General features: G+C 33.7%; 2 protein-coding genes across 2 annotated transcripts; one reads left to right on the plus strand and one right to left on the minus strand.

Annotated features, from left to right (window-relative positions):
* Positions 1-556: 556 nt before the first annotated feature.
* On the plus strand, positions 557-6,462 carry MAA3 (P-loop containing nucleoside triphosphate hydrolases superfamily protein). Its single transcript, XM_079010241.1, has 19 exons — positions 557-720; positions 799-952; positions 1,292-1,419; positions 1,493-1,690; positions 1,825-2,016; positions 2,109-2,144; positions 2,222-2,307; positions 2,413-2,463; positions 2,567-2,678; positions 2,757-2,862; positions 3,655-3,752; positions 3,831-3,944; positions 4,026-4,118; positions 4,203-4,256; positions 4,435-4,493; positions 4,573-4,657; positions 4,724-5,215; positions 5,832-5,918; positions 6,008-6,462. The coding sequence occupies exons 1-19, from the start codon at positions 619-621 to the stop codon at positions 6,212-6,214; spliced, it is 2,454 nt and encodes an 817-aa protein (XP_078866367.1). The 5' UTR covers positions 557-618; the 3' UTR covers positions 6,215-6,462.
* Positions 6,463-7,183: 721 nt separating this feature from the next.
* Positions 7,184-8,352, minus strand: LOC145062507 (uncharacterized). Its single transcript, XM_079010104.1, has one exon. It carries the CDS (start codon positions 8,282-8,284, stop codon positions 7,265-7,267), a length of 1,020 nt encoding a protein of 339 aa, XP_078866230.1. The 5' UTR covers positions 8,285-8,352; the 3' UTR covers positions 7,184-7,264.
* Between the last annotated feature and the right edge of the window lie 2,587 nt (positions 8,353-10,939).

Raw genomic sequence — 10,939 nt, forward strand, 5'->3', positions numbered from 1 at the left:
AAAACTTTCACCGAATACAAAAAAACTAAAAAACTAAAAACTTTCAGCTTTGGTATCTCAACTTTTGAGGACTGTAAGTCAATGAATATAAAACTAAAAATGAAAAATTTATAGTCTAGAATCATGTACAAACTCTAAACTACATGTTGGAAAAAACCGTATGTCAATTGGAGTTGAAACGAATAAGATATGCATCTTGTAAACGTTTCACAAAAAGTGGTTCCGGTTCCAAAAACCGGTTCCGGATTTTAGACCCGGTTTACCCGGACCCAATGGACCCAAACCCGGATTACCCGGAACCCGGATAAAGCTAATTTTTAAACCCGGAACCGGACCCGGTTCTATATATTCCGGTTCTAACGGGTCCGGTTCCGGTTCGGTTCCGGTTCCGGTCCGGTTTTCCGGTTCTAAATCTCATCCCTACACCTCACAGTAAAATTTTTAATGACTTTTGATTTCTTGGCAAAAAAGACCCTTAATGTTTTATCATGTACACTGTCGACCCTCCGTAGCAATTTCAACATTTTGTCAAATTTAAACCCTTTTACTTTTAGAAGTTTATTAAACCCTGGTGGCGTCTAAAACCCTGGGTTTTCCGAGAGCGTGGGGCGATCAGCGATGGCCATAGAGAGGAATTTGATCGAAGAAGAAGGATGCCTCCATCGTTTCTACAAAATTGTTCTCGGTTGGGACTATCTCCGCCTCCTCAAAGAATCATCGGTAAGTTCTCTCGTCAGATTTAATTTCGTACGATCAATATACAAAATTTTCTAACTCATTTGATTCGATTTTGACCAGAAAAAGAACAAAAATGCTGCTAATGAAAAGGATTTGGGTCTGAAACAAGTTAAGGACACTTATAAAGATGTGGATGATTACCTTGCCACATTTGAGCCTCTCTTATTTGAAGAAGTTAAAGCTCAAATCGTACAAGGCAAAGATGAGGAAGAAGGTTTGTTGTTCGATCTTATTCTAGTTATGATCTGAGTGTCACCATAGCATCATAACGATGTAGTTTCATTAAAATGCAGTCGAACTAGTTTCTGTTTCTACATTTGAGTTATGATGTTAACTGGATTCATTTTTCACTTCATATTTGATATAGAAGTTGAATGAGTGCTTGTAGCTGTAACTAATCTATTTCAAAAAGTTCGGATATTAGTTAAATTAGCTGTAACGAACCTTTAATTTCCTCCAATCATCAATAAGTCTTCTGGTTTTCTTTACTGTTTTCAATATGTATTCATTTAAAGCCATGACATGTTTTTGTGATTTTTTTCCTCTTTTAAAGAAACGGAGTGGAAGATGGGTATAGTAATTCAATGTCATGAAACCGGTGGATTTCATCTACCAGAGGTATTTGGTGAAGACTGGGGATCTGTATCACAGAATGACTTACTATTGCTGACAAAAAAGAAGGTAAGTATAGATTTGAAACTTAATTTGATCTTATACAATTGATTGGTTGTATTATATTGATTCAATTTTGCAGTTTGGAGATGATAAAGAACTTCCCACTACATATGCATTTGCATTAGTTGAGCATCGTCTACCAGACAAGATCAGACTCAGAATGCAATTAGATGGAGAACTAAAGCGAGTAGATAAAGATGAGTTTAACACTTCCAAAAGGCTGATGAATATGCGTTCTCTTATTGGAGAACAAAACAAACCCTGGAGCATAATGAAGGTACTTTTATAGTTTTATTAATCTCTCTTTGTTTTTGTTATTCATATGCTTTCAAGAGATTTAATATGCTTACTAATTGTATATAAAATGTAGTTATCAGTTTCTTCTTTAATGACATATTTTGGTAAGTGCAGATTTGCAGTTTATCAACCATAGCTCGTGAATATGTTGCTCTGCGTTCAATTAGCTTCTTGCCATACAAGGATTTGATATTAACAGCTTCTGATAGTGTTCATTGTTCTGAAGATCAAGCTTGGAAAATTTCTAAGCCACTTATGGAGTATATTCAAACTAATCATAACACAACACAGCTGGAAGCTATACGTGTGAGTTTTCAATTCACCACTTGATAACCCTTTCTCCTTTTCTTTTTGGGATATTATTAGTTAACTCTTAACTATAAATTTGAATCCTACAGGCAGGTCTTTCACGCAGAAAGTTTGTTCTTATTCAGGTTTGCCTTTTACCATTGATTTCCTTATTGAGGCATTGTGATTTGAAAATGTTAACTCTTACTTTTTGTCCATTTAGGGCCCACCAGGAACAGGAAAAACACAAACAATTCTTGGGCTTCTTAGTGCCATATTACATGCAACTCCAGCTCGTATACATACCAAGTGAGTATCTAAGTCTCTTAGTAACTCTGTAAGAGATTGATTTCTTGAGGGTATTTATGGTATATAATAATGTTATCTTCTTTTGTTAATACTGTCTTTATGCAGGGATAAAATAAGTGAAGTAAGACGTGGGCCAGATTTAGATATTCAAGACAAGTATGCTTTTCCATTGGTTATTTAGTATTTACATTATTCATTTTTACTTTTTGTATAATCACTTGGAAAAAAAAAAGTGAAATAAAATATGAAATTGTTGTAGATACAATCACTGGGCCAAAGCTTCACCATGGTTATCTGGTATTAATCCTAGAGATGCAAAGATGCCTAAAGATGGTGATGATGGTTTCTTTCCCACTACTGGTAATGATCTGGTAAGTTCTTTTTCTTTTTTCTTTTTTATATTTTTCTTTTTTTCTTTTTCTTTATATTATTTTCTTGTGTTTACACAGCAACCAGAAGTTGTGAATTCTAGCAGAAGATATCGTGTACGTGTTCTTGTGTGTGCTCCATCAAATTCTGCACTTGATGAGATTGTGTTACGACTCTTGAAAACTGGTATAATTCCATTTCTGATTTTTTTTTCTTATTAAGTTATTGTACTTTGTAAAATCTGCCAATAATAGCATTTTACTTTCAACCTTTTTCTTATTTTTTAAAAATCTACCTAATTATAGTAATGAAAGTTGCTTTGTATTTGGATGACATTATATAATACAATACACATCCCTCTTAAATTGCAGGAAATATCCAAATGACAGTTTTGATCCTTGTAGTTTTTATTTTGCATGATTTACAAATTTGGTCCCTTTAGTTTGTTCAGAGAAATGGTCCATGCGTAAAAACAAATTATATAATGGTTCTTAATAGAAATGGTCCCTGTCTAATTATGTAATGGTCCTTAAGTATGAAAATTTACAGAAATGGTCCCTGTGTAAAAAAAATTATGTAATGGCAAAAATTATAGAAATGGTCCCTGTTTCATAGTGAAGTTACAGAAATGGTTCTTGTGTAAAATAAAATTACAGTAACGGTTCCTGTGTAAGTCAATGTCATGAAATAAAATTTCAAAAACGGTCCTTGTGTAAAACAAAGCTATAAAAATGGTCCCTATGTAATAGCCAAATTACAGAAATGGTACATGTGTAATAACAATGTTACAGAAATGGTCCCTGTGTAAGACAACATTACAGAAATGGTATCGAAAATATAGGATTTTTAAACTACAAGGCTATAAAGTAGGATGCTATAAATAGAATAAACAAAGTAATGAAAGGACATTGTTATTTCTTGCATTTAACTTTTTTGTTATTGTTGAAATTGACATTTTTTTTTTTTGATTAACTTCAGGCATACGCGATGAAAATGACCGTGAATATACTCCTAAAATTGTTCGAATTGGTCTCAAGGCACATCATTCTGTCAAGGCAGTATCGATGGATTACCTTGTATGTAATCAAATTTCTACATTATTTTTTTTTATTAAACCTCTATAAGAAATAAAAATATAACATTTTACTTTTTAGGTGGAACAAAAACTTGCAGGCATGGATTTTCAAACTGCTGATAAACAGAAGCAAGGTGGTGCTGGAAGGGACAGAGACACAATGCGTGCTTCCATCATGGATGAGTCAGCAATCGTATGTATTTTTATTTTTTTTTATCCCAAATCAGCATATTATTATTTATTAATAATCTTTTTATTGGTTTTGGTTTTTCAGGTTTTTTCCACTCTTAGTTTCAGTGGTTCGAGTCTTTTCACAAAACTTAGTCGCGCTTTTGACATTGTTGTTATTGATGAAGCTGCTCAAGCAGTAAGATTATTGCTCTATTGTTTGCTTTTTGATAATTAATATTACTACTACTAATTATTATTTTTATTATTTTTTTTTCAACAGGTGGAACCAGCTACACTAGTCCCTTTAGCCAGCGGATGCAAACAAGTATTCTTGGTATGTACATTGTGCAAACAAGATTTCTTGGCATTGTACTTTCAACTTCTTTCTTTTTAAATCAATGTTATAATAGGAATAAATGAAAGTAGGATAATATAATAATAAACAAGTAAATAAAAGTACATTTGCTATTTTCTGCAATTAACCCTATTCAGAAACTATTCTCTTTTGCTAGGTTGGTGATCCTGTTCAGTTGCCTGCCACTGTTATTTCTCCTGTTGCAGAGAAGTTCGGGTAATTCAAAAATCAAATCATTAAAAAAAAAAAGAATATTTAATTGTGGTTAAATTAATGAGCTTATTTTGTACAACAGTTATAGCATGAGCTTATTTAAAAGGTTTCAAAAGGCTGGGTATCCAGTACAAATGCTCAAGACACAATACAGAATGCATCCCGAGGTCTAATTCTAACAATTCTTACAAATTTTTATTAAATATCACTGAAGTTAATTTTATGTCACACAGATAAGAAGCTTCCCTTCAAGTGAATTCTATGATGGAGAATTGGAAGATGGGGTAGATGTTAAAGACAGGACAAAGCGTGCATGGCATAAATACCGATGCTTTGGGCCGTTTTGTTTTTTTGATATCCATGAAGGAAAAGAAACACAGCCTTCAGGGAGTGGATCATGGGAGAATGTTGATGAGGTGGATTTTGTGTTGTTAATGTACCATAAATTGATCACTAGTTATCCAGAGCTGAAGTCAAGTGATCGGCTTGCTATTATATCACCTTACAGACATCAAGTCAAGCTGTTTCGTAATAAATATAAGGAAACATTTGGTGTGGACTCGGAGAAATTTGTTGATATTAATACAGTTGATGGCTTCCAAGGAAGAGAAAAAGATGTTGCCATATTTTCTTGTGTTAGGGCCAATAAAGAGAGAGGGATTGGATTCGTCGCTGATTTTAGAAGAATGAATGTTGGTATTACCAGAGCAAGGGCTTCTGTCCTGGTATGCTTTTGTTACTTGGCCTTGGGGCCCGTTTCTGTTTGTTACACAGGACAAAACAGGTTGTACTGTGTTTGACATGCATCGGAATAGGACTGACACAGATACCAACAGGTGACAAAAATTGTAACTTTTTGTCCCACTCAAAAAGCGAAACAAGGTGGGACATGGACTCGCACTCGGTCTCACGTGTGTGTAAAAGACATAAATGTCCTTCTCATCCTTGTCATCAAAAATAGACCTAGAAAATTTTCCTAGTTTCATCCGGTGTTGTGTCACAAATGCAGCCTTACGCCTGCATTTGTTACATTGGATAGGACTAAAAAAGTTTTTTTTTTCTAGGTCTTTTTTTGATGACAGAGGATGGGAAAGGCATTTACGTCTTTTGCACACACGTGAGACCGAATGCGAGTCCATGTCCCACCTTGTTTCGCTTTTTGAGTGGGACAAAAAGTTACAATTTTTGTCACCTGTTGGTATCTGTGTCAGTCCTATTCCGATGCATGTCAAACACAGTACAACCTGTAAAAAAAGAAAAGAGGATAGGGTTTCTAGAGTCCCAACTTTGTTAATTGTAGCTCTATTTTTTTTTAACTGACTGATGTTTTGGTTTTGTTAGGTGGTTGGGTCGGCTGAAGCACTAAAACAAGACAAGCACTGGAAAAATCTGATTACAAGTGCAGAGGAGAGAAATTGTCTCTTTAAGGTTGGTTTTTGACTTTTTTCTTATTGCTATTATTTTTTTCCAAATTTCCAAGAAATGAAGATTTTCTCATTAAATTGTTTTGTGTTCAGGTTTCTAAGCCATACACAGAGTTCTTGACTGAAGCTAGCTTGGAATCCATGTTAAAAGTGGAGGCTGTAGCAGAGGGAACAGGGTTAGATGACATGGAAAATGATGCTCTTTATGATCCAATTGAACCTGATCAAGGTTTACCAGATGATGATTATGCGGATGATGCTGGTGGAGGGGATGATGATGGTGGTGGCATGGATGACTAACAACTAAAATGATATTTTATTTAATTGTGATTTTTTTTTGGGTGCATGAATTGATTATCATATCACCCCATTATGCTATTTGATCCCAAGTTACATAAATAGTGTTAGATAAGATATTTACGAGTCTTGGTATTGAATCTGGAAAAGGAAAAAGCGAGACTGAAATTATATTAATAGAGAAAATAGGCCCACTGTAAATTCCAAGTTACAGAAATGCTTCCAGAAATTTGCTTCGTTTTTGTTTTTAACCACGAATAACACTAGCACTTAAAAAATAGAAATCGACCCTTTAGAACTAAAGTGTTATAGTTTGCGTTAGTTGAAATTATACGATTGGTCATTTATGGTTTGCCAAAACATGCACGGTGAGGACAAATGTTTGAAAAATCTCATGATAATATCTTGTTAATTAGCAAGCTATTTAAAAAATAACTCATCTATTAAGTACTTTTTGTCATGAAATAACTATTAAAAAAAAAAAAAACTCTTAAAAGTCACCTATTGGGGATGCTTTTATGTTGGAGCTCATTTATGAAAACATTGTCTTTTACCTTGTGGATGTGTGACTATCTACACTTCTACCTCTTTGTTACCCTATTCTTATTGTACTTGAGTTTTGTTGATAAATTTGTTATTTTTCATCATCTAAAAATTTATATATCAGAGATTTGTCAAACATACAATCACTTTTTATTTAACTCCAACTAAAACAGAAAACATATGCTCATATAAGACATTCTTCCAAACAAATATGTTTCATTTAGATAAATACTTATCGAAAAAAATAGAACAAGTCCCTAGTCTTGTACCAAAATAATTCTTATTTAAAATGCTTTTAGTAATTTCATGTCGTTTGTTAGTGCAGTTTCCATCAATTAATCACAGAAAAATCTAACACGAGGTCTACTGGAAATATAGCAATTTCAACAGAACAAAAATATATTTTTATTGAAGAATGATTTTCAGTAGGATTCAGAAGAAACATATCCTAATTCAAAGAAAATATGAAACATACACTAATAGCAGTAAAAATTACCAGATGTTTTAGCCTTATTTCTGTGCACAAATCATGTCAGATGCGATATAGAGCTTTCGCGCATGGATTGCAGCATTCTTCGGATCAACACCGTTATCAGCCAGCCAACAGTCGACGGTCTCATCATCCGCCGGAGTAAATTTCTGTAGACGGTTACTGGTCTGTTCGGTGGCCGATGAAAGGTCGTCGTCGGCGACAGCAGAAGTCAACTCTAATAGCTTTGCTCTTGACAGGTGTTCCTCAAGATACGTGGAATCACTCGGCGACTGATTAGGGCTAGCAATTCCGTCGGTCGTTGGGGATAAATCGGAAGAAGAATCGGAAGGAGGAGACTGCACGTCCTCCGGAAACTGAAACGTGAGATTTCCGATTGGATTATAATCAAGAGGAGGAGGAAGGTCCTGTGTAGAGGAGCTAGGAGGTGGCAAATCAGCGTCCGGCGATTGCAAACTCATGTTACCGGAGAGATCCGACAACGATGCGGCTGTTACATTCGGAAGTGAACTTCTTGTATGAGGTCTGAACTCGAGAATGCCATCTAATCCATGTACAGCAATGTCTCTACCATAGAACATACCAGGAACAACGATATCAACACCTCCGACTGTAATCAACGATCTCGGATCCCGGCGCTGCTCGACGAGAATATTCTGACCAGGCATGAGCGTAGGAATGTAATTCTCACCAGGCGGAAGGCTTAACAGATCGGAGATCGACATACGGCGGGGGACGACGTGGTATCGGAGAGCCTCAACGTAATTTGACGCCGCCATGGTCATGTCAATAGCAAACAGAGCCGAATTGATCGGTGCAAATAAGGTGAAGTTGCCGTTGGATTTGATATCGTAGTGGATGTCGGAAGTGGCGATGGCGTTGGCGAAGAGATGGTAGCCTCTGCCTCTCAATACTCCAAACACGACGTTAAGTTCGCCTTCACGGACGGCGCTAACGATGGCGATGTTGATGATGGCTATTGGTATGATAAGGAGAGGGATGATCACGAAGGTTGAGATGCCGGAAGTAGATGATGCCATTGTTGCCGGAGGAGAAAGAGAACACTGTTGTTCGCGAGATGATTGATTTTGGCGGGATCTTCCTTTTTCTGTTGCAACTGAACTTACGGAAGTCCCAAAGTCGGTGTGAATGACATGTTATTTACAATACCTGCCATTGGTTTGACCCGCTTTCTAAAACCTTATGTACAGAATATCCGAACAAACTGCGTAATAAAATCATATACATTAAAGGGATAATGACTTAAAATGGTAATAAACTTTTGATTTTGTTTACATTTAGTCATTAAATTGTTTTTCATTCATCTTTTGTCACCGAACTATTGAAACTGTTTACATTTTACCCTTAACCGGTCATAAGGGTCAAATGTGAAAAGTTTCAATAATTCAGTGACAAATAAATAATGAAAAAAAGTTTAGTGATTAAATGTGAACAAAGTTGAAAGTTCGTTTTCCTCTAAAAAAAGTTCAATAACCAAATGTAAACAAACTTTCCTCTTATATTATGGTTTAACAAATTATGTATTGTTGTTAAATTTTAACAACATTTGTTGATGAATAAATCTATGAAAAAAAAAAAAAAAACAAAACCCCGAAAAAGGTATAAAAATCGAAAAACGAAACCAACATTATATGTTATAAGTTTTATGTTATAAAACTATGTAATATTATATGTATAAAAATTATCTTAATATTATATATATGAATTTTGTGTTATAAAATTATGCAACATATAAATTGATCTACACTAAGCCATATACATTGTTTATAAAAAATACATACGTATATTGATACATTATATATATTGTTATACTCCATGTATTGACAAACATCATATTAATATATTACTATTAAAAAGGATATAAAAAATGAAAGTCAAGTTGTTTAGAATTTAGACATTTTTAATTTATCTGGACAATTGATTTATATTTGAGATTGCATTCTCTTAAAATGTTTGAATAGTTATTGAAATTTATGATTATTTAATTAGACATATGGAGTTAAGTAAAACCGTTAACATGTTTTATGAAGTGTTGCGTCCAAACCACCCCAACCATATTACCTTTACAAAATATTATTTTTGAGAAAGAAATAGCTAAATATTCAATAATTAAAATGACACTATTCTTTTTTCTTTCAAAAAAGTCACTCATAATTTAAAAAAGTTTTAGAAAAAAACAATTCATATTTAAATAACTATTTTAAAAAATAAGGTTTCTAATTTTCTTTTCTTCGGATACAACGTAATTTCTGATCATGAAACACAATTTCTTAATAGCTATGGGTGAGAATGGTTCATTTTTTTTTGTTAAACCAAAATTAGATTGAAATTTTTGATTTTTTATTTTGAAAAATACCAAACCATTGGTTTTTTTTATTTCGGCTTTGGCTTTTCGTTTTTTTTAATATATTTTTTGGGGTTATGTTTTTTTATTTTATATATTTCTTCATCAACAAATGTTGCTAGAATTTAACAAAAATAAATAATTTGCAAAAACATAATGCAAGAGTAAGTTTGTTCACATTTAAACATCATTGAATTTTTTTAGAGGGAAATGAACTTTAGACTTTGTTCACATTTAGTCACTAAACTTTTTCTCATTATATATTTGCTACTGAATTATTGAAATTGTTCATATTTTACCCTTATGACCAGTTTTTACCGGTTATAAGGGTAAAATATGAACAGTTTCAATAGTTCAGTGGCAAATATATAATGAAAAAAAGTTTAGTGACTAAATGTGAACAAAATCGAAAGTTTCTTACCCTTTCAAGTCATTATCCCCTCTAGAAATGAATATAAAAAAAAGTTGTCAATAAATTTAATTTATTGTGTTTTGACATGTTATTACTACAAGTTTATAAACAGAATAATCTGTTTTTCTAAAATATTTACGGTTAGTGGTACTTTCAAACTTATTTACCAATTAATTGTATTTTTGTTTTTAAAGATAACAAAAACTTAATCCTCTTATAATTAGCTTACACTCTCTTCATCGGTGAAACTGTCCTAGAACTTGTTGTTCAAGAAGCTCTAATTTCTTCCTTGCAGTTGGTATCGAAATTACCATCGTTCTTGGACTCGTTGTTGTTCTCATGCTGTCTCCGTTGTTCTCTTGTCCATTTTTCGCCTTCCGCGACTATAACTGGTATTGTCGTTGCTCAATTTTCGGCTTAACATCACTTTATGTTCTATGTTTGTTCATTTTTATAGCTATTGCAAAAATAAATCAATAGAGTGGAGATGTCGGTCGTTTCACTTTTCCATTTATGACTTCCTTTTAAGAATAATAAAGTGCAAAAGGGCAAAATCCAGTCCGATAGGAACAATCCAGTCTGATACAGATACCAAGTAATAGGAACAATCCAGTCTGATAGAACAATCCAATCCGATACAGATACCAAGTGATAGGAATAAAAAGTGAAATTGTTGCAAAGAGAGTTTGTGAAATAACCCCAAGTAATAGGAACAATCCAGTTCGATACAGATACCAATGCCAAAATTTTGGAGCATGTTAAGGTTTTGGGTGAGTATTAAGAAGTTGTCACACCCCCAAACTAGACGGCGGAAACGTCCGAGGGATCGCGTGAATCAAATTAAATATCATCACAATGAATATACATGAAACATAACATAAACTTCACCATGCATTAATACATTACAACTGACATTGT

Source organism: Lactuca serriola, chromosome 7, assembly GCF_051521515.1.
Source record: "Lactuca serriola cultivar US96UC23 chromosome 7, Lser_US96UC23_V15, whole genome shotgun sequence".
In the NCBI taxonomy this organism is placed as follows: domain Eukaryota; kingdom Viridiplantae; phylum Streptophyta; class Magnoliopsida; order Asterales; family Asteraceae; genus Lactuca; species Lactuca serriola.

Bases quoted from the DNA above. Each gene is read 5' to 3' on its own strand.
- MAA3 (XM_079010241.1), top strand. From the start codon at position 619: ATGGCCATAGAGAGGAATTTGATCGAAGAAGAAGGATGCCTCCATCGT. The intron at 4,257-4,434 runs GTATGTACATTG...CTCTTTTGCTAG, and splicing joins GATGCAAACAAGTATTCTTG to GTTGGTGATCCTGTTCAGTT. The intron at 4,494-4,572 runs GTAATTCAAAAA...TTTGTACAACAG, and splicing joins CCTGTTGCAGAGAAGTTCGG to TTATAGCATGAGCTTATTTA.
- LOC145062507 (XM_079010104.1), bottom strand. From the start codon at position 8,284: ATGGCATCATCTACTTCCGGCATCTCAACCTTCGTGATCATCCCTCTC.